General features: G+C 49.1%; 5 protein-coding genes across 5 annotated transcripts; 3 read left to right on the plus strand and 2 right to left on the minus strand.

Annotated features, from left to right (window-relative positions):
- Nucleotides 1–473: 473 nt before the first annotated feature.
- N7496_001787 (Cell wall alpha-1-3-glucan synthase ags1) lies at nucleotides 474–8037 on the minus strand (the record flags this gene model as incomplete). The annotated part of the gene is made up of 6 exons (XM_056694718.1): nucleotides 474–522; nucleotides 583–1096; nucleotides 1160–1365; nucleotides 1421–7390; nucleotides 7446–7621; nucleotides 7681–8037. 6 exons carry the CDS (start codon nucleotides 8035–8037, stop codon nucleotides 474–476), a joined length of 7272 nt encoding a protein of 2423 aa, XP_056561447.1.
- Nucleotides 8038–11563: 3526 nt separating this feature from the next.
- Nucleotides 11564–13284, plus strand: N7496_001788 (alpha-amylase; the record flags this gene model as incomplete). Its single annotated transcript, XM_056694719.1, has 2 exons — nucleotides 11564–12574; nucleotides 12634–13284. The coding sequence occupies 2 exons, from the start codon at nucleotides 11564–11566 to the stop codon at nucleotides 13282–13284; spliced, it is 1662 nt and encodes a 553-aa protein (XP_056561448.1).
- Nucleotides 13285–14250: 966 nt separating this feature from the next.
- On the plus strand, nucleotides 14251–15299 carry N7496_001789 (alpha-amylase; the record flags this gene model as incomplete). The annotated part of the gene is made up of 2 exons (XM_056694720.1): nucleotides 14251–14476; nucleotides 14563–15299. 2 exons carry the CDS (start codon nucleotides 14251–14253, stop codon nucleotides 15297–15299), a joined length of 963 nt encoding a protein of 320 aa, XP_056561449.1.
- Nucleotides 15300–17707: 2408 nt separating this feature from the next.
- On the plus strand, nucleotides 17708–18572 carry N7496_001790 (GPI anchored serine-threonine rich family protein; the record flags this gene model as incomplete). The annotated part of the gene is made up of 4 exons (XM_056694721.1): nucleotides 17708–17759; nucleotides 17810–17888; nucleotides 17950–18084; nucleotides 18167–18572. 4 exons carry the CDS (start codon nucleotides 17708–17710, stop codon nucleotides 18570–18572), a joined length of 672 nt encoding a protein of 223 aa, XP_056561450.1.
- A 1038-nt stretch (nucleotides 18573–19610) lies between these two features.
- Nucleotides 19611–21381, minus strand: N7496_001791 (uncharacterized protein; the record flags this gene model as incomplete). Its single annotated transcript, XM_056694722.1, has 6 exons — nucleotides 19611–19923; nucleotides 19977–20126; nucleotides 20184–20485; nucleotides 20541–20717; nucleotides 20777–21190; nucleotides 21277–21381. 6 exons carry the CDS (start codon nucleotides 21379–21381, stop codon nucleotides 19611–19613), a joined length of 1461 nt encoding a protein of 486 aa, XP_056561451.1.
- Between the last annotated feature and the right edge of the window lie 1003 nt (nucleotides 21382–22384).

A 22384-nucleotide genomic window follows, 5' to 3' on the forward strand; every position in this document is an offset into this window, starting at 1 on the left:
CCCGGTGACGTTGATTCGAGGACAGGATTGTGGCTGTGCATGCCACTTCCCCGATGAGGCGCAGTCAATGCAGTGGCTTGAAAGATTGTTTCTGCCTGATGTTGCATGGAGGTCTAGATCTACAATTCTCATTGGGGATTTTGAAACAAGCAGAATTATTATGGTATGTATAAAGTATCTAGTATCTAACATGACTGTCAACTGACAGTCTGCCACATGAAAAACGCCAGTAGATGAGAAAAAATGGTAAGGAAGGAGAACGGCTCGCATTGCGTGCGTCAAGTGCCGTGAGAAATCGTGTAAAGGTGAGGGGGCGTATAATCAAGGTCAATCCGATCCAGAAAAAAAACGCCATATTGAATCCAGAACCCATAAGGAGGGTGAAGCGTGACAGAGGGTATAAGTCGTATATACTAAACTCGCACTCAGGTGAAAAGCGCAGACGAAAATTCGCATGCGCGCAAGAAAGAAGATTAGGGCTTGGAAAGTTGCTCTTTGCGGAAGAAGAGCAGGAAGCCAGCACTGTTGGTTAATCGTTAGCGATCCTGTTATGTTATTGGCAGTGTTGGAAGAATGGCTTACCAGACAAGGAGTTGACAGAATAGGGCAACCCAGAACCAGGCATTTGCCAAAGCATGAGCACCCTTTGTCATGTCAGGAGAGATAGGTCCCGGGCCCACGCTGTTAGGACCGAAGGCTCGGGCACAGATGGTTGCAATGGAGCCCAGCACTTGAGAGGCAATGAGGGCGAAGCACATATGCACTCGTGTCAGGGTCTGCAAGAGAATGACACCGAAGCCAAGGCCTTGAATTGAATCCAAGACTCCCAACCACAACCAAAGACTACGCGAAGCAAGTGCTCCGCCGGTGAAACCTCCACCGACCCAGGGAAGATAGTAGCCAATGCCGGAGATAGCCCACCAGATTTGAATGAATCGTGGTGCGCCGAGACCACAAGCGAACACAGGAAGGAACCAACTGTGCTTCTTGGAGAATCTGCTGATGATGAAGAGGAAGACACACCAGACAGCACCGAAGAAGACAATGCAGAGGATGACGATCTGCCATGCGTGGGTGTGGCTGGAGTTCCACAGGACTGGAGAGACGCATTAGCATTCAAAAGTATTTCAAACGTGGACGGGAGAAAGCTGGCACTTACAGCTCCAGTTGCGACCGTATGGAGCACTGAGGAAGAAGTTCTGCAGGATGACGGCCACAAAGTTCCAAAGGACAATCTTTCGGCGGAACAGGGACTTGTAGAAAGATGGAACCTTGCCAGGCTTTTGACGGTAGTAGTTGGGCAGACCGAAGACTAGGAGAAGACCAACACCCCAGAGGAAGAAGGCAATCGGATAACAGATGGCGCTATTATTAATGTTAGCAGTGTTTTCAAGAAGTTCCTCGTAGATATAATACGTACGTCATCTTCCAGGTGTTGGAGATGGTGTTGTCAGAGGTCAAGAGACCCTCGCTGGAAGCCTTGCTCAGAGTCGAGCCCCAGTACCAGAGAGCAATGACATATGCCTGTTGGATACCCTGGATAACGCAAGCGCGGAAGATCCATGTCTCGACAGGAGCACCACCCTCATCACCAAAGTTGGAGGCAAAGAAGATAGATCCGCTAGAAGACGCCGCGGCATAGAATCCGCTTCCGACATTCTGTAGCCATCCCCGGTTGAATGAATTTGGTACCCAATGAGCGGAGCCGATCAACAAGAAGGCGAGACCGTAGAAGAACCAGGGAGTGGAAAGACAAACGACGGACTTGAAGTACCGGTACACCATCCACCAGCAAACGGAGGTCACTGCATAGGTGGTCGCGATACCGTAGAGCTTCTCGGCAGTCTCACCCACCTCACCCGTGAGAAGAGTGATCTGGTATGAGTTTGCAGCGATGATCTGACCCAGAGCGAGGAAAATAGAATACACTGGCCAGTCTCCGACCTTGATCTGCATCCACTTCTTGAGTCCAGTGGGGGGAACGTAATCCTTACCCAGCAGGAACTCATCATCGTCAGAATCATGCTCATCACTCAGAGCGATGTGAGAAAGACCGTCATTGTAAGACTCGGCAGCCGGCGAAGCATTATTCTTAGAACGGAAGATCGAGGGAGTGGGAGACTTGTGACGACCCAATTTGGCGTCACGGAATCTGTCGAACCACTCCTGTTCGCTCTTAACCAAGAACTCTTCAATGCACAGTTGACCTTCGGAGTTGGAGCCATTGAGACTCTGCAACTTCTGCTCAAAGTTGTGGTAGTACTCGCCGGTTCCGTCGGTGAAGAAAGGATCGACCTTTTGCAGCTTGAAATCCTTCTTGCTACCCACGACGGAGTCGAGGGAAAGAACGGATGCATTACTGTAACGGTGGCTCTCGCCCAAAGGTCGAGGGGGCAGAAGGAGCGAATCCGAAGCAGGAGGTGTACCAGGGCTGGTTGGAGGCAAGAGGAAACGGGGATGCAAAGACTCATCACTGGGGCGGCGGCGAGGTGAAGAAAGGGGAGAAGAGTACGAGACAACATCTCTCTGAGTGCTCTGCATCCGTCGACTTTCCTCAAGCTGAGCAGGAGTGAGAGTGTACTCGTCGTCACCGTACACACTGTGAGCTCGCTCCTCGTCATCATCGGTCTCGTCCACGGCATCACTGCTGTCTCCAGACTCCGGGATATCACCCTCAGTCTGACCGTGGCGGCCACGACGAGAGCGATGACCAGGACCAGAGCGAACACCAAGCGAGAGAGAACGGCTCAGACCAGACTTGGGCTGCTCAGTCTCAGAGGGGCTGATATCACGGCTGTAGATTCTCTGAGAGCCTAGATCGCTAACCTGGTTGAAGCTCGAGTAACTGCTGTCTCTGGAGTGCTGCAAAGCTGCATTCATTCCAGGAGCAGGCAGTGGGCTCATCGGGGTCATACCCATGTTGAGCGATCGCAATGTACCGTTGGGAGTGTTGGTGCCAGACGAAGTCAGAGGGCGCCCATGACCCTTGGAAATTTCCTTCTCGTGAACAGCAATGGCCGTAGACTGAAGGATCTCAAGGTCCTCTACCCACTGAGCCACGGGGAATCGCTGCTTAGCAGATCTGGCACGCATCATAGCACGAGTTTCAGTCTTGGAGTTGAGCGCAGCATCGATTGCAAGCTTGAATTGCATCAACAGATGGGACGTAGAAGTCGATTCCACGTTGTACCACCAGCCTGGCATTTGACCCAAACCACCGACACGAGCTCCAATACCCAATGCACCCTTACGACCGAACTCGACTGCGACGAGACCGAAAGGCTCATCACGAGACGGGATGAGGGCGAATTCGGCTCCAGAGAAGATGAACGGTGGGAGAGCAGTGAACTCGGGCTTCGAGAATACACGTCCGGGGTAGATTTCCATACAGCGACTGAGTTTGAGCGCAGCGAATTTACCGTAGAGATCAATCACAGGACCGATACAGATGAGTTGCACGTTGGGACGCGCCTCTAGAACCGCAGGCATAGCGTCAGCGATGAGATCGACACCCTTTTGCATAGACCAACGACCGACAAAGACGAGAAGGTCAGCGTCAGGGTTCTGCTCGAGTCCAGCCCACTCTTGAGCCTGCCGCTTTAGCTCGGCACGACCAGCCTCATATTCGGGATCAACGGTTGCCTCTGCGACGGGCTGCTTGGTCCACTCGCCAACATCAGAAGGATCTGGGTTAGGCAGATTGCCAACCTTGCGCAGGCCCCAGAAGATGGGATAACGGGCATAAGAACGTTTACCGTACTTCTTCGAGACGCCAACGGCACCGAAGCCTTGCTGGTTGACACGGAGGTAGCTAGCACCGGCGTGGAGAAGGTTGAAAACTTCACCGAATTGCACATACTTGCGAGCAATATCCTCGTCCAAGTTGAAAACCTGGCAGACTTCGCGTCGCTCTTTTTGAGTACGCATAGGCCAAAGACCCTGGAACTCGGCATTGTGGAGAGATAGACAGGCGGGAATGGTCTGTGGGAGGAGATAGAGAGGAGCGACGGATCCGTGGTAATCGTTGATGTGGTAAAGGTCGATGGGGAAACGCTTGATAGCTTCGGCAATACACTGGTTCCATGCCGAGTAGTACACAGCGCTGTCCAGATCGTCCATGCGAGCAGGGTACGGTTCAGTCTTCGATTGCTGGCGGAAGACAGGAGCGTCAAGAAGCACGTAGGTGATGTTGTTAAGACGGTGGTATTGAACCTTGACCTGGAAGGCACTGCCCAAGATGGTAACCTCCATGGGCTCTGCTTCTTGGTCAACGGGATAGTCAACGCCGCCAACGCAAGGAACAACCCAGATGAGATCCTGGTGACCCAAAGTCTTGCCCATCAGCTGTGCCATCACACCAAGACCACCGATCTTAATCTTGATGCCCCAGTCCTCGATATCATACTCCATGGTAGCAATCAGAACCATGCGACGTTTACCGGAAGCGCCGACAGCGCCCAATGCAGTGGTACTTTGCATGAAGCCAGTCTTGTTGGCGACACGCATGAGAGGGTTGATGGAGTTTTCACCAGAGCGGCCGGGAGCAAGCTTCTTCAAGAAGACCATTGGGGAAAGACTGCTCTTCTCGCTGACACCGACTTCATTGAACTTGACCTTGTAGAAGGACACCATGAAGATGTAGACACAGGCCGCACCGGTCAGGGCGGGAACGATCCAGAAGAGAACGAACATGACAATCTGGACGGATCTGTGTCCAACAGGCAGGAGACGGAAGTGCTGGGTACCGTCGTTGATCTGGAGCTTCCATGAGAGGTATGGCTTTGGTGGAGGTTCAGTGATGTTGATCAGCGTGCTCGAAAGAGACGAAGGAGGCATCCGATCCAATACACTATCATTGTCCATATCACCAAGCACCCAACTTTGGTCTGGCTTGCCATCCGGGTTGACACCCCAGATATTGATCTGTCCAACGGCGGGCCATTCGTAGGTAAAATGATACTTCCAGTAGCCATCGAGCGAGTCCAGCTCAATCACATTGTCAAGACCGCCATCATAACCATACTGGTTGTATGGGCCATTGAAGAAGGCATGAGGGAAGCGCCGTTGAGTGGTGTGAGCCCAGTTCGTGTCGCCTTCTTGCACGTAGGAGCTGCTACCAGTCCAGCGACTCCAGTACTCGACGCGCACATGGTCACCCTTCCAATCTTGCTTCTTTGTACCAGTCCAGGCCAGGCGATCAATCGTGTCATTACCACCCTTGTAGGTCTTCCAATCAGAGAAGGTTGTTCCCCAGTTGGTAGAGTACCGGTACTTGTCGGCACCGGCAGCGTGATGCTGGATGAAAAGAGTGTTGTTACCATCTTCCTGGTGCAGCAGACTGCTCGAATAGTTTGCAGAGGTAAAAACCATGGGATTGTCAAACTGGCCAATGCGGAACAGGAAGTGGTCAATTGCATTAGTGGACGCATTATTGTTGGCATTGGTCACGTTGTTCACGCTCAGTTTGTGAACTCCGTTGTACACTCCGGTCAGATTCGCGGACCACTTCCAGGCGCTTGGAATTTCTCCGGTGTAAGAAGTTTCGTTAAGAGGAACCGTGGTGCAATTGACTGTCTTGGTGTTGACAGTGGGGGATTTCCCGATCTCGGTCGACGAGTTCAAGGACAAATTGTTCGTGATGGAGTCACAGTCCATAGCCTCGGAGAAGTAAAGCTCAATGTACACATCTTCGGCTTCATTTGGTGCCACAGTCGACATAAGAGGGAAATCATGACCAGGTGTGAACTTGGTGATCATGGGCCGAGGGCTTTGGAACAAAGAAATGGGGACATATGCCCGGAACTCATACGCCTTGAGGGTTAGGTTGGGATAGCAACCGTTCCATTCCTTCGATCCGTTCAAGCCAAGCTTCCTCGGTCCGTCGATCAATTCAATCTCATCGTGGGGATAGAACAGATTCTTGACTCGAGTGCCCGTATCAAAGGGAGACAGAAGAGTAGATTCGTTACTCTTGCAATCAAATTTATAGTCCATGGTGCGATTGACATTCTGGTAGACGAGCCAGACGGGTGAGTTTTTGGCATCAGAGCCGAAATCCTGGACTTCAGTGTTCAGGTCACGAAGAACAGACCACATTCCAGTTTCAGTGGCTGTCCCGTTGGAACCGGGATATATCACGTCCCAAGTCTGATTGGACATATTCGACAGGGTATATCCGTCGTTCAGAACGGGGAACTGCTCACGGAGCTGGTACATGTGCTTCATGATATTGCGAACCGGGTGAGATGGATCGCGATGATCATAGGTGGCAGCTTCATCGTTACAACCTTGGCTGGCAGCTTCAATGGGCCACTGGTAGTATTGGGAGGATTGCAATGAGAAACATCCGTGTGTTTTCCAGGCAGTGGCAGATGACATTGCTTGCCGACCATAGATATAGTTGGATGCTGTAGCATCCAAGATATAAAAGGCTTGCTCCTCACCCCAGAGAAGGAGCGGGATGCCAGGGATCAAGATAGTGGTCACAAAGGAGCCAAGCAGCTGTCTTTCAACACCATACTGGATCGCAGGCCAACGGAAAACATCCTGGTTGGTGGCTCCAAACATGTGGCGAGGATCGAATTTACCGGTGTTTGCATTAATGAGATCGTTCGAGGTAAGCATCTCATTCCATGCATTAACCCAGTCAATGGGCACATCATAACCGGCGGAAAGCTGACCGTCCATGCCGAGGAATCTAGTGAGGCCACGGTATGTCGAGTAGTGGAAGGCTGCGCCGTCGATTGCCTCATGGCCAATCTCACGCAGGAAATACTGGGAACTGGATTCGTTGGTCATTGCCATAGCCTCAGTAGTAGAGCTCGGGTACTGGTTCGGTTGACGACCGCGACCCAGGTAAATCGAACCAAAGGTGTTACCACCAGTGATCTCACCGGCGATGAAGAAGTTCTCCTTTCCGACGGCGCGGGCGCACTCTCGGTACGCAAGAGACATGTCTCCAAGGGCATCAACTGTAGCCTGTGTGGCCTTATCGTACCGGAAGCCATCGATATCCAGAGACGCGATGATCATGCAAGAGTGACGGATCAAGCGCTGGCGCACACTGGGATGCCATTCACGCAGACGATCCTGCACGGATGCGAACTTGGCAAGCTCACGCTGCCAATCTGGGAACACACCGAAAGCTTCAATGTCACCGTATTGATCAAAGTCGCTGTCGTAGCAACCAACAAGGTCGGCGATCTGAGATTCATTGACAGGGTACCCATTCTCAAACCAGAAGCGAGGGTAGTCGCAGGTCTCGTTGTACGTGTTTCCAATGTTGAAATCCACGTAGCGCCGCTCGCTCTTCCAGGTTGTCTTGTGCTCCTTCTCTGAGAAGGGCGTCGTGGTGTTGAGATATCCATCGAATCCGATGAGATCACCCATACTTTCAAACAAATTAGCCTTTCATCTCGAACCGAGTAGCAGGAAGAGAAACTTACGTGGCGATGGTGTTGTCGAACAGAACATACATCCCCCTCTTGTGAATTTCGGTGATGGCATCGCGCCAAACCTGAATGGTACCATAATGTTTATCAAGAAGTGTTGTATCAAGAGCCGAGTATCCGTCGAAGCCCCAAGGCTGGTTCATCAATGAGGTTCCTGCGAGATAGAGACCCTGTAGGTTGTCAGTATTTGCTACTGCGGAAGCCTCTGTCGGTCTCAAGTCAACCATACCTTGATTCCCATTCCTTGCAGGTAGTCCAAAGTATCAACCAAGCCAGCAACGTCACCACCATGGCGCATTTGAGTCGAATCCAAATCGTGCTCGAACAATGTGCCGTTGATATTATCATTAGTAGGATCGCCGTTGACGAAGCGGTCCAAGAAGAGTGTATAGAATGGGAATCGCCAATTATCCGGCGAAGGGTGGTAACTCCCTTCGTGATTTGGCCATTCTCCCCAATAGTCGGCAGGATCTGTCGCCGTCTTATTCTCATTGAGATTGTACTGAAGAAAAGACTCGTCGTACGGCCAGCATGTTGACGTTGTTGCGAAGAGGGCGAGGAGCCCACTGGAGAGTAGCCACCTCATGGTTCAAGCGAGTGTGACTTGAATGCTTGATTATTCTCCAGCGTCTTGTTCAAGGCGTCCAAGGAGCCTCTGGAAAGAGTAGAAGAAACTCAAGACACTCAGGTGGAGGCAGACATGCGTCTAGCTAGGTTGACCCCAGGTACTTGCAGTGGTTCGTTGTAATCCCCAGATTATCAGAGATGCAGAGAGATAACGATAGATAGTGAAGAAAACGAGAGGACGACGCTCAGAGAAACGTAATGAGGATAAATTTCCAATGATTTTCGAAAAAAAAAAGAGAGATAAAGGTGATACGATGGGAGAAAACGAATGTAGCAGAGGGGAAATTGTTAGATCACGTAGCAGGACAGTGATGAGATGATGGCCATTTTAGTGGCGTATGAGTTCAGCTCGAGATAAAAATAAATGTCAAGACAGGCTAATTATTCTGGAGCAAATGAAACCCCTATGTAAACGAGTTGAGGCTGATTACGGTTACGGTTACAAAAAAGCTAGTAGTGATGGAGATGTCTATTTCCTGTGGTGCCGGTGGATGCATTGGATGCACTAGGGTCTTCCACGACAGTTCGAACTAAACTCGAAACTGCAATTGTGCTGGATTTTTTCCAGATTATTGATGCATCATAACTAGTCTCCCACGAGCATTGGGCCCGCAGCCAAGATGTTCACTCGTGGCTCGACGGATAACCGCCGCGAGAAATAACCAGAATGGGTAGAGTTGACTTTTCGTATTGTTGAAATGCCTTTTTTTAAAGTCTCTTTTCGGATCCAGACCATAGGGCTACAGAGTACAGGCCTTGTATCTTTCTCAGACAACCTGGTTCCACTAGTACGCTGCTCCATCTGTACTATTCCAACCGAATAGTTCCATCCGAGACAGGTCCACTTCGAGGTGAATCAACCAGAGTGAAAGATCCGTATTCTATCCAAAGTAGAAAGTCCAACACGAGAGAAGAGATTTTGTTTTCTGAAATATCTTTCCTACGAAAAAAAGCATACTGCTAAGGCTACTATTCTGTACTTCCTAGAGAATTCAGCCGAGTGTGCGTTACTTCAACATCCAGATGCCCATAGATAAGCGTTCGGCGCAGCAGCTCGTATTTGTCGTGCAGGCCGATATATGCGAACCTGATCGGACAGTACCTATACATAGAATTTCACCGATAAGAGAAATACGGCCGTACACACGGCCCGCAATTGATGCAATCTTCGGTACATATGTAGTAGCTCTTCGGTAGGCTTAGCCGGTGGGTCCGGTTAGCCCGGGCGTCTTTAGGGCAGTACTACTGAGACATGTAATTTTCGATTCTTGTAGATTGAAAATTCGACACTGTAAGAGGGTTATTCGACGGTAACAGGTACATCAAGTCACTAACCCTGGCTCGGGCGTTGAGCCACTTACCGCTGACCACTTCTTATCTCAGGCACCTGTAATGAACTGCCAAGCTAAATGACAGAGGTCAACCATTAATACAACACGATGGTGATATCCTTGGCTATTTTGAGTTTTCATTCCGGAAAGAGAGGCGCTGTGATTACTATGAGGCCTTCAGGACAATCCTGCTATGCGAAATATTAGCCCTAGGTGTGCTATCTCTTTGAAAATGTGATCATCGTTCTTATCATTTTGGCTTGGGGATTGGCGAGGGAAAGGTAGATCAATCGAAAGATGTGGGAAATTGGAATGTAATTTCAACCCTTACATCGTTATCATGGGCGTGACTAGGATATGACCGAGTCGACTCATAACCTGCCATGCATATTCTGGTAATCTCCGACATTCACGTTATGCCTGATAAGCAACCTGCAATCTTTCTTCTTTCTTTTTCTGAAATTTCCATAGTCTTTGAGCTTGAATTTTCTTCGCCTTTCCAAGAAATCAAATCAAATACAGAGCATTACTTGGATAGTACCCCTTTTTTATTTTTGGGATTTTTATTTTTGTTTCTTTCTCGCGCCACTTACGGAGAACAAGATTGGACCCTGAGATCGATGGATATCGCTGGAGGTGGAACCGTGGGTTTACAGGTAAAATAACCACTGGAATTCTCAATACGGCGGCAAAAATACAGCCACCCGCTGCGAATTAACCGAACTTGGAACACCGTATCATGTCACATATTCTGGTACGACGATAACCATATATAAAATACCAGCAAATCAATTGGAACCAGTGCCTCTCGCTGTTCATTTCGCCAAGGCGCATCGTTCGCTCTCAAATCCTTTCGCACTTCTTGTACCTCACAGGATTCGATTCGGTCGAAATCCGACTAGCGATCGATCCGTGCTCAGATCATCCAATGGCCTGTTTTTGTTGGATACATGGTGGTCTTGCGCCTGATCAGGATCACATCCTAGATCCCCATAGTTGCCCACTTCGAGGATGTGGATATTACCAGGTCTGAATTTCAGGACGCCTGAAGTATACGCTGTGTGTCGGCGATTGGTAAGAAGGGAAAAGTATAGTAATATTAACGCGCCCATATGCCGACATACTGGCGAACCCGCCACTTTCTCTGTCATTTTGTCTCGGGGGAGTAACCAAGTTAAAGTCCGTCTACTTTCAGTCCGGGTTTGACCGCTAACACGATTTAACCGGCGCGGATTATTCCGTGCATGTCTCACTCTCGCAGGAATACGAGAGTCCTGCTGTTGGCACTCGAGAGGAGAGAGGTTGACTCGAATGTTCGAATAAGTCTCACCCATGCAAATTGTTCGAAACATTTCCATCACAGCCGCGGGGTTCGTATATGTAGTAGATATGTCGCAACGGGTTGAGTCTGGCCTAGAACCTTGGGTCTAGAGGTCCTCCGTAGCATATATGCACCCATATCTCTCCTCCTCCTAGCGTTATAGGTTTCCTAAATTCTACGGATTCGCCAAGGCACCATTTTTTTCGGAAACGCTTCTCCGCATGTTAGCTTCTGAAGAAGTTTGAAGACTCCCCGGATTCAAGATGGAAAACTGCCAAATATGATCATCGAGTCTTCCACAAGTTTTTATCTATGCCTCTATAGGGACATTCTCCCGCCCTAGGGCAATGTGACCATGTTCCCAGATTGCTCAAATCACAGCTAGTCTATGAAGCTAGGCTCAATCACACCTAGGCGGGTTCACTTTACCGCGGTAGCAACCAGGAAGATGTATCCAGAATCACTCAAGTGACCAATTTTTGACCCATTTGCCCCAGTGTCCCCAGTAGCTAGGGCTTTTTCCACTATGTCCGGTCTTTTACCCCGAATTCTTCAGTGCGAACTCTAACCTTGATTGCAGTCTTTCCTTTCCCCAGGGGTCGAGGTCACTCTCATTCCTTCCTTTCCCAGTCCTTTCCCCTCTTCTCTAATCACTCCTCTACGCTCGTTTCTCATGTGATTCAAATCCCTACTAGACTGTCTCTCGTTTCCTTATCACACTCGTTTACCCTGTCACTCGTTATACCCCAACATTTTGTCTCTCTTTTTACGACGTTTTCGCGTCTCTAACCCTCGATCTCGTACACGAGCGTGGCGCGTCCTAAGGACCCGCCATGTTGCCCACATCGGCCATCTGCTATGTAGCAGGCATTGCTTCCATTTCAAGTCTCTTTGGACCAGCTTTCGCTGCGTCGACGTCAGAATGGAAAACCCGATCCGTTTATCAAACCATGACGGATCGGTTTGCGCGCACCGATGGCTCTACGACGTCTCCTTGCGACCTTGAGGAGGGAAACTATTGCGGAGGAAGCTGGAGAGGAACTATTAATCATCTTGACTACATCCAAGGAATGGGATTCGATGCTGTCATGATCTCTCCGATCATCAAAAACATCGACGGTCGCGTTTCTTATGGTGAGGCTTATCATGGTTACTGGCCGCTAGACATATACGACTTGAACTCGCATTTTGGAACATCACAAGACTTGCTTGACCTCAGCGACGCTCTGCATGCTCGCGGTATGTACCTGATGATGGATACGGTCATCAACAACATGGCCTATATTACCAATGGTTCCGACCCTGCCACGCACATCGACTACTCGGTCTTTACACCATTCAACAACGCAGATTATTTCCATTCCTACTGCGAGATTACGGATTGGAATAACTACACGGATGCGCAGCTCTGTCAAACGGGTGATAACAAGACAGCGCTCCCTGATCTCTTCACTGAACACGCCGATGTCCAACAGCTTCTGGAGAACTGGGCGACCGACACGATAAAGAAATATTCTATTGATGGTCTTCGAATTGACGCCGCCAAGCACGTCAGCCCAGGCTTCTTGAAAAACTTTGGAGATAAAGCTGGCGTGTTCATGACTGGTGAAGTTCTCGAGAGCAGCGTGGACATCGTTTGTAACTACCAAAGCAAGTATATCGGGAGTATGCCCAATTACCCTATTTACTACGCCATGATCCATGCGTTCACTCAAGGCAACATCACCGAGCTTCCGAATCAAGTGGAGGTGATGAAAAACGCGTGCCCTGATGTCACCGCAATGGTCTCATTCTCTGAAAATCATGATCTTCAGCGCATCGCGAATATGACGTCGGATATGTCGGTACGTGTAACTACGTCGGATTATCACCGCACAATCTCTGACCTCGGTTGTACATGTAGCTTGCGAAATCCATCATCACGTTCACACTTCTGTTCGATGGCGTCCCAATGCTCTATCAAGGCCAAGAGCAACACTTGAATGGAGTTTATAACCCGTGGAATCGTGAAGCGATCTGGCTTACCGGCTACAAAAATGACACCGTTCTTTACAAACTCATCGCGACGCTGAATGGAATCCGGAAACATGCCTACACCCTGGACTCGGATTACGTTGACAGCCAGACGCATTCCATCTTCACGGGCGGCAGTGAATTGGCTTTCTCCAAGGGCGTCGAGGGACGACAGGTCATCATGCTTCTGTCGAATCAAGGCACACAAGGCAAACCCTACACCTTGACATTACCAGTCTCCTACAATGCCGGCACGGCAGTGACTGATGTGTTGAATTGCAAAGCCTACTCGGTCAGTGACATTGGGGAGCTCACCGTTGACATGGATCAAGGAGAGCCTCGAGTTTTTTTCCCTACCAAGTTGATGAATGGCAGTGGACTCTGTGGTTACTCGTCAAAGAACATTTCCTATGCCGATCTGATGACGGGTCGCGGGTCCGGATCATCATCTTTGGGGGCCAGAAATAAAGGCGGCGCTAATATTAAGCAACCCCTTTTGCTGACATTCATGATGAGCTTAATGTTATTAGGCATGGTCTAAGTCTTGGCGTCAAACCACATTGTTTGCATTCTGCATTGGCCAGTGTGTTTATGATCTGACTTTTTCCTCCTGATATCCCTCGATGTACTCGGTTCCGATCGCTTTTTGCCCTTTTTTCCTCTTTCTTTTAGCCACAAACACGGTCGCACTTTTTCGGCTCATCTCAACATCTTTTTCGCGTGTTCATATTAGTTAATCTTCATGTATATATTGAACCTAACCCACCTATTTGCCTCCATATACTGATATACGAATTGTGAAATTATTCTTGCCATAACTCGGGGGTCAATTTTGAGGTATGACGCGGGTCCGGAACAGATGTCTCGCCCCCATCGGATGCTGACTGGCTGTGTAATTTACGCCCGAAATCTCGAATACAAAAAGAGTTGGGGCGGCCCACTTTGTGTTGAAATTTTCCGTTTCCACTTGTCTTGGACTCTGGTCCGTGCGGATCCCAAAAAAGCAGACTTTTAGGTAACTGAATATTCCTTGCCCCGAGTGGATATGCAACTAAATATGGAAATGGATGAATTGCAAGTATTCCGTTTCTAAGAGGGAATCATTCATGCTTTCATTGGATTTGTTCTGTCCAATCCTTTGCATTATTTTGCTTGCTATACACTGTACGCTATACTAGGAAGCCCCCTATGCTATCGCTATTCTCGTGCTGTAGCCGGCCACTTCGGCGGAGACAGCAAGTTTGGAAAAGAGAAAGAAGGTCAATTTTGTTCCAACTATGCCTTTGTGAATACTATCATTCTAACATGTAACTTATCCTAATTAGAGGCCGCCAAAAATCTTGATCAACTCCCTTCGTGGACTGCGCCTGATAATACGCTAATTCTGCAAGCCTTTGAATGGCATATGCCTGCCGATCGACGCCATTGGGCTCGATTGCAGGCTGCATTGCCTGAGTTCAAGGCGATAGGCGTTGATCAGTTATGGATTCCTCCCGGATGTAAGGGAATGGACCCTTCCGGGAATGGCTATGATATCTATGACCTTTATGATTTGGGGGAGTTTGATCAAAAGGGTGCCATTTCGACAAAGTGGGGCACTAGGAAAGAATTGGAAGATTTGGTATGCCAAGCTCAGGCTTTGGATATCAAGATCATTTGGGATGCTGTGCTTAATCACAAAGCTGGTGCTGATTTTCCGGAGAGTTTTGAAGCAGTGGAAGTAGATGCTAAGAGTAAGTTGATATCATTCACCGACCTCTAGTGGAATTGTGGAAAAGTGTAAATCACAACGTTCGGACGGCTAATATATAACTGACAGGAAGGGATATTGAGGTATCCGAGCCTCTAGAGATAGATGGCTGGACGGGCTTTGATTTTCGGGGCCGTGGTGATTTGTACAGTTCGATGAAATATCACTGGCAACATTTCACTGGCGTCGACTGGGATGATAAGCGTAAACACCAGGCAATCTACAAAATCCATGCACCCCACAAGGACTGGGCCGCCGACGTGTCCGGGGAAAACGGGAACTATGACTACCTCATGTTTGCTGACCTGGACCTTTCTCACCCTGAAGTCCGCAAAGACACTCTACAATGGGGAACCTGGATTACCGAGACTTTATCACTCAGCGGGATGAGGCTGGACGCAGCAAAGCATTTCTCTGCGAAATTCCAAAAAGATTTCGTGGAGCATATTCGCAGCACTGCTAATCCGGATTTCTTCGTGATTGGGGAGTATTGGACCGGGGATGTACAGGCCATTGTGGATTACCTGGAAGAGCTCGAGCACAAACTTGCGGCTTATGATGTTCCACTCATTGAAAAGTTCTCAAAGTTGTCACATACACCCGAAGCTGACCTGCGTGGTATCTTCGAGGATACTTTAGTACAACGCAGGCCGGACCGGGCGGTGGTAAGCAAGTCTCCTTCTTCAGCTGGTCATCATTTGATATTCCATAGACTAACTTTTGAAAAGACCATTGTTGCCAATCATGATACGGTAAGTGGCGCAGGTCGAGGCCTTCCCTTTAGGTTTTTTGGGCTCATATATTGACTTTCTTGCTTATGGCTTCCAGCAACCAGGGCAAATGCTCGAGGTAAGTCACCACCAACCCATTTTCATGGGATCACAGCCTTGCTTACTGAAGAAATTAGACTCCCGTAGCATCGGCTTTCAAATTGTTAGCCTATTGTTTGACACTACTCCGTAAAGAAGGACATCCCTGTGTATTCTGGGGCGACCTTTACGGCATACGTGGTGGAAATGCCGCTCCCCCGATAACGCCAGCATGCAATGGCAAGCTTCCAATCTTGACTAAAGCAAGAAAACTATATGCCTACGGCGAGCAGGAAGATTACTTCGACCAACCAAACTGCATCGGTTCGTGCTTCCCCTGCCTTGCCCCTTAATTTTTTGCGAATTTTCTTTTGGACTTGTCGTTCCTGACTATGTCTCAGGTTTCGTTCGCTATGGAAGTGCTCGTCACAGTTCTGGCCTTGCCTGCATTATCAGCAATTCAGGCGCAGCCAAGAAGCGCATGTTCATTGGTCGGCACAATACGAGCCAGCGGTGGATGGATATCTTAGGCCACCGGCCGGGGGCGGTCGTTATCGACAAATGGGGCTATGGGCTTTTCACTGTCAACGCGATGAGTGCCAGTGTCTGGGTTGATTCAGCCGCCGTTGATTGTGGTGGTATGGAGGAGAAGTTGTGTGTATCTCCCTATCTCCCCCTTTTTTCGACTCCCTGTTCTGCGCTAATCTACCAAAATCACTAGCAACTTGAACATTTACGACTATTAATCGTTGGTAGCTGGCTCGGAATATTTTCCCAGGGACCCCCTAGACCAAGTAATTATGTACAATGGCTTTCAATGCAGAAATTTTCGAGTTTATCCGTTAGGCAGCCCAGATCACCACTTGCGAGGTAATCGTAACCGCCACTTCCGCTGGCCGAACATAGATACTACCGTAACTTCTACGGGCGTTTTGACCCTGAATCCATACTTCAACGGTGAGATATGGAGCAGGCTCCATTATCGAGACACACTGAACGTTTTTGCTCTTTTTCCGGACGGTACCTGAATCGGACGATACTCGGTGAAACATGATGTACCCACGTGTATGAAAACTGCCTGTTCCTGAAAAGTAGCGTGGGTCGATATACGGATAAAGCCATGGATGTCTCAAAAGAATTTCCCTGGAAGCTCCGAATTTTTGGTGAGTCTGCCTCATGACAGCAATATTATTAATCGGCAAGTCATGTTCGCTCGGATCCTGCAGAGGGCCCAGTAGTAGAGTTTGGGACCTGCCAAGAGGCGATCGGACAATTTGTTAAGCCATTGGTACATTTCCTTGATTGTACTGGATCTCAACCTGGTTACCGGGTCTCTCGATGCAGTCTAGCGTAGATCGGATACATCCGTCCAATTGATAGCCAATCAATGGTTATTGTTCAGTACCAACAGTCTCGATGGGGTCCGTATTTTTACTTGAAGGGAATTGAGTACTTAAGAGTATTTAAAACATTGTTTCTAATCGAATCCTAAATTATTACAATGAGGATTTGTCTATATGCCCAAAAGACAAAACTCCGCAATAAGGAGGTGTTGCGATAAGTCCGTGCTTTGACACTGGCCAAGGAACTAGTAAGATGGTGTAACAAGATAAGGTGGCCGTTAGAGCAAAAATAGAATTTATACTACTGGTAAAATACAAACGATACATATACACTGCGAATTCTGAACTTACCCGTAACTCGATGACAGGGCTCCATATCAAGCAAAAGACAGAACCAATCATGCACGGCGAGCGCCAGCAAACGCTTGGCGTGTCTCGGTTCAGCCTCCGCAGCGCCTCATCTCGCTAGGATGCATTAGTGGCTTGCAAGGTCACTATCGGCCCAATCGGCTGTCTCGTTAATACGAGTGCACCGAAATCTCCGGCCCAACGCCGCCGGTTCGACCGAGGACTCTTTGTGGAATCCCGTCACCACCCGGGTCCCATTCGGGCGATCTTCCGTCCGAACTTTTTGTACGGAGTACAAATGGTATTATTGATTTTGCAAAAAACTTGGGTACTGTATTTCGCGTGGCGTTGTTTTTGGTTGGTACTGAGACTGGTCCCTGATTTCAAGATGGAGACCATGGTTCCCTTTCCAAGGCTCGTGTCCGACCTGTGGCAGAGACATGTCATGTCATGTCCAGCTGGCAGCAATGCATTCACTGCCAGGTTCGTGCCGGATAATGCCATCAATTGATTCAGATATTATTAGACTTGTCTTAGCTATTGTGCGAGATTGTTTTTAATCGTCGTTTGTGATATTACGTTTGATTTTATATTCTTCTTCTACTTAATTATATTAAACTCTCTTCACTGTCGTTGGAGATATTCGGTAACTCTTGCTTTCTTGAATATCAGTCTATCGTTTTTCGATTACTATTCATTCGTTAAATCATCACAATGCGTCTCTCGCTCGTTCTGTCTCTTATGCCTCTTGCAGGCTTCGTCGGAGGTAAGTCGAGTCCATCTCCAGCCTCGGGAACTTGCTAACAAAACCATCAGCTCTCCATGTTACCGAGCCCGAGAAGGGTGCTGATATCAAGGCTTCTAGCTCTCTGACTGTCAAGTGGACTTATGTCAAGTAAGTTATACCCTGATCTCGATGTCTTCATACGTTCAAAGTCATATCTAACCCGGAACAGCACCGATGCTAAGAGCTTCAACCTCTACCTCGTCAACAACGCCGTCTATCCTCCCGTTAGCGAGAAGATTGCTACCGATGTCGAGACTTCCGATGGTTCCTACACCATCGACAGCCTCACTGGCGTCACTGCCGGGTATGTTTCGCTCCCACGAGGCTCTGCCGTCCCTTCCTCCAGCCTCGGTGCACATCATTCCTAACAAACATCTCCAAACTAGCCATGGCTACCAGATCAACCTCCAGTCCGACGAGACCATGAACACCGGCATCCTTGCTCAGTCCGAGCAGTTCAACGTGACCGGCTCCGCCCAGAGCTCCTCCACTTCTAGCTCTTCCACTGTTTCCTCCTCTTCCTCCACCTCGTCGGGCACTTCCACCGATTCCACCTCTACCACCGGTACCGCTACTACTACCAACACCTTGATCACCGTTACTGGCACTTCCACTGGCTCCAAGACTACCGGTACCTCCGGTGCTACCGGCTCCGCGTCGTCGACTGGTGCTTCTGCTAGCGGTACCTCTTCGCAGACTGCCGTTCCTTCCACCGGTGCTGCTGTCGCTGTTATGGCTCACCCCGCCGCTGCTGCCGGTCTTTTGGCTGGTGCTTTGGCTTTTGCCCTGTAAGCTTGTTGAGAATACAGCTATGGGTATGAGTGGTCGATGGAGCATTCTTTAGGTGATGAGGGGGTGGGGAGAAATGAATGTTGTGGTTGAGGGTGGAGGAGAGTTGAATAAGGTTGAAGTGGAATAGAGATATACACGGATTTAATGATAGATGGAGTGGCTTTTTTTCGTCTTTATTTCTGGTTCTAGTATTTACTTTCAGATGACATCCTACGGGAGGTTGATAATGATAACACTTATACAATAATTGCAAGCATGATCATAGCCTGACGGTTCGAAGGTGCGATGAGTATGTCTTTGCCTCATAGATGACTGCCTGTCAAGCACCATACTGATAGTCATAGGTAATTCATCTCGTTCTTTGACCACATCTCTCCTTCCTAGTTTCCTCCAATGGTAGTTCTTTCTTCAGATTTGATTCTGTTATGTTGTCTGAAGATTGCTGGCTCATGTAACTGAGCTGCAACAAACGTAGCCCAACTCCCTTTGTCGCGACATCAATAGAATATAATATAGACGGAAATTTTGCTATCTAGGCCGAATATAATGGTGTAGGTACACGGAAGGTTGACGCGTGGCCTCGAAGGCTTTTTCCGTCCCTTTCCTGGATATATATCTTGTGCTCATGGACGTGATCCCCGCGCTTCACCCCATCCACCTGCAGTTTTCACAAACCAGCGGCGTAGATGATTGAAGTATACGAGCCCGTTTGGTTTTAGGCTATTCTAGCTTGATGAGTTCTCCTTCTCCATATTTACACTATGACCTAGTTGAGTGAGATGCAAGCCCCCAAACCTACTGTTCACATGATTAAGACAACTTTACGCGCCCAAACTTAGTTTGGGATACCTGAATTTTAGATTTACCTGACAGATGCAAAAATGTCATTTGAAAGATATGAATATACAATAAAAAATTTTCCTCGCCCAATAAACCACAAGGATGTTTAAATATGCAATGATAGGCTATATCACCTGGGGGCGAATAGCACGTCATGGCCATGAATTATGCCTAGCATCCGTTTCCATCCGCACCTTCTCACTGATCAGCATAATAGCTATAGTCCTGATTCAGCAGATAGAATGCACTAGGCTCAGGCTGTCCACTACCGCCCTCCCAAGTCGGGGTCGCCAAGGTCTTAGGCGTATCATCCCGACTGGTACCTGAGAAGACATACTCGAAGGTCTTAGCCCATTGGACCCGGTTGTTCAGGCCCTCCAGCCCCCACAGTTCCTGCAGGAAATGCAAGATTGAGGAGTGGGTGTAGGCGGAGTTCTTGGCGTACGAGGTACCCTCGTCGTGGATGAGGGTGTTTGCAGGGATGAAGGGAGAAATGAGGAACGCAGGAACGCTGTGCCTTATTAGTGGGAAGGTCTTTTCTGGGTTGAAGAAGGATTGGCCTACCGGACTCCCAGGCGAGTAAAGTCGTAGTTGACCTCGTGACCTTCGGATGTGCCGGTGAAGGTGATGTTATCTTCGGGCTGGGGTACATTCAACGGAGTCGGGACGTGGTCGGCAAAACCACCATGCTCATCGAAGTTGATGATCAGGAGACTGAAGAGTATCGTTAGTATCAACCAAGGAGGAACTTATTTGATCCTGATGACTTACGCATTGTCCCAGTACTTGGAACGACGGAGAGCATCGTACAGGTGCTTGACCATCTGCTCGCCAGATGCCATAGGGCTGGTTGGGTGCATCGAGTCGATGGTGCAGCACTCGGGGTTGATGTATGAGAACGTGGGCAGGGTACCCTGTTCCAAGTCGCGGTAGAACTCGTCCGCATGAGCGAGGCGATCCATCGCGTTATCTTGAACCCACTTCGAAAGGTCAGCACGACATACATTTGATATATGATTGAGTTGAGTACTTACCTTGTACATGTATGCGTCGATGATGTCGGTCTCGTAGTACTAGAAATAGCTTTGATCAGAAGTTGTCATATACAGCCAGAGAGGCCAACCTTACGTTCTTCCAGCTGATGTTCTTGTTGCTCAGGGATTCGAAGATCGATGTGACGCAAGTAGTACCAGTGACATTATTCCAGAACCCAGCAGCCTGGTCAGTATTATCAACAAAGCCACAGGACGATCCCGAAGTTGCAAATTGGCGGTTGGGGTTGGTTGGGCCGGGGTGCTCGGCGAACTAAATTTCAGCTTTAGTCTTGACGTTCCATTCTCCATCTTTTTCAGGGTAGCTCTCACGTAGGCATCGAAGAAGGCAAAGTTTTGCGCCAGCTCTGCCAGCAGAGCGGTCTTCTTCTGATCGTATGCCTTGATCACAAAGGCCGCATCTCCGGGAGTCGACTCGTACTTCTCGGACTGGCGCTCAACGAAACCACCCATGTTGGGGACATCATCCTTGGTGATGTTCCACTTGCGGAAGATCTCATAAGTGACGCCGGCAAAGTTGTGATCGGGATCGACAAGCGGGACTTCCGTCTCGAATGGGGCAGCGCAGATCTCCAGTGGTTCTCCCCACACGGTCCAATTGGCATTGGTGTATTCGTTGCAGTAATCAACCTTGCGCAGGTTGTCAATGTCCGGGTGGAAGTCCCAGTAGCCAGCGATGTTGTCGAAGGAGTGGTTCTCCAGGGTGAGATAGATGACGTGCTTGATCTAGAAGAGCCGTTCTGGGATCAGTTGCTTTGCTCATAACTCCAACTTGGAGAGGAAATACTGTAAGATGCTGTAATATCACTCACATTTTCACGCAGCTTGCTCCAGGACTGAGTGCTACGCGCTGTCGGGCGAGCTGATGCTGCAGCAATGAGGCCTGAGACGGCCGCAATCCTCCAAGCTGACTTCATGATGAGTGTGGTCTGCCCGTCTCAGTGAACGGTGAGTGGTGTCTTGAGAAGCTCTGACGATGCCTGCTTTTTCGAGCAGGCATGCAGGGACATTCTTATAGAAAGGAGCGGAAATTGCAAGTTCTCGCCAGACGGAATCGACGATTCCTTTCTTGGAGTTCCTGGGAGCAGGTGCGCTCCTTCCATCGGCACCTGCCGTAATTGCACACCATCAAGGGCTCCATCTCTCGATCTAACGTCTTGGTCAGGAGCCCACGACCGACGCTAAGGAGTGCAGCGACGGAAAAGACCCGATGCTAGCGATTTAATCCGAGCCCTAACATGGCTCGCGGACGCGGCGTGGTCCACTCTTCACGCCATTCCACCTTGGATGAGGGGGGCATGGCCATCTCATCCCTGTAGGGATGCAGGTGGGTGGGGATGATAAAGTACAGACGAAAGGGAGAAGGGAGGAGAGGCACGCAGGAGATTTCCTTTTCTGTCGCAGCTATTATGGTGTTGATTAGATCTGTCAGGGGGCGGGTGACATTATCCGCTTTATCGTGACTATTGGGATCTATACTCCGTGCATATCTGCGGGGAAAGGAGAAGCCAGGATGGTGATAAACAATGCTAATCAAAGGGATGGATGACCGAGTCGGATGTCGGGTGTACCTGCTTCGTGACTAGCCACGAGGCTATATTTCCCGAAGTCGGCCACGATCTCAAAGTTAATCAACCAGAAAAAAAACATTAAAAAAATCCAGAAGAATCACGAGAGTTAAATGAGTTGACTAAATGATGAAAATGATCTAAAGAAGTACGGGGCTCCACTGGTCAGCAAAGAATAGCCAATCAACGGGAAGACTTCACCCGCGATTACAATCTCTGTAATCTGATTGGTGGTATCCCTGGATTTAAGCACTAACAAGCTCCACATGGCTCCACCGCCTGCCAATTCTGCCCCGCTCACCAGCTGATCCTCCGCGAATCAGCGTGGCACGTGCCTGACAAACACCGTCGC

This window comes from Penicillium cataractarum, assembly GCF_028827025.1.
Source record: "Penicillium cataractarum strain IBT 29864 chromosome Unknown utg000001l, whole genome shotgun sequence".
NCBI lineage: Eukaryota > Fungi > Ascomycota > Eurotiomycetes > Eurotiales > Aspergillaceae > Penicillium > Penicillium cataractarum.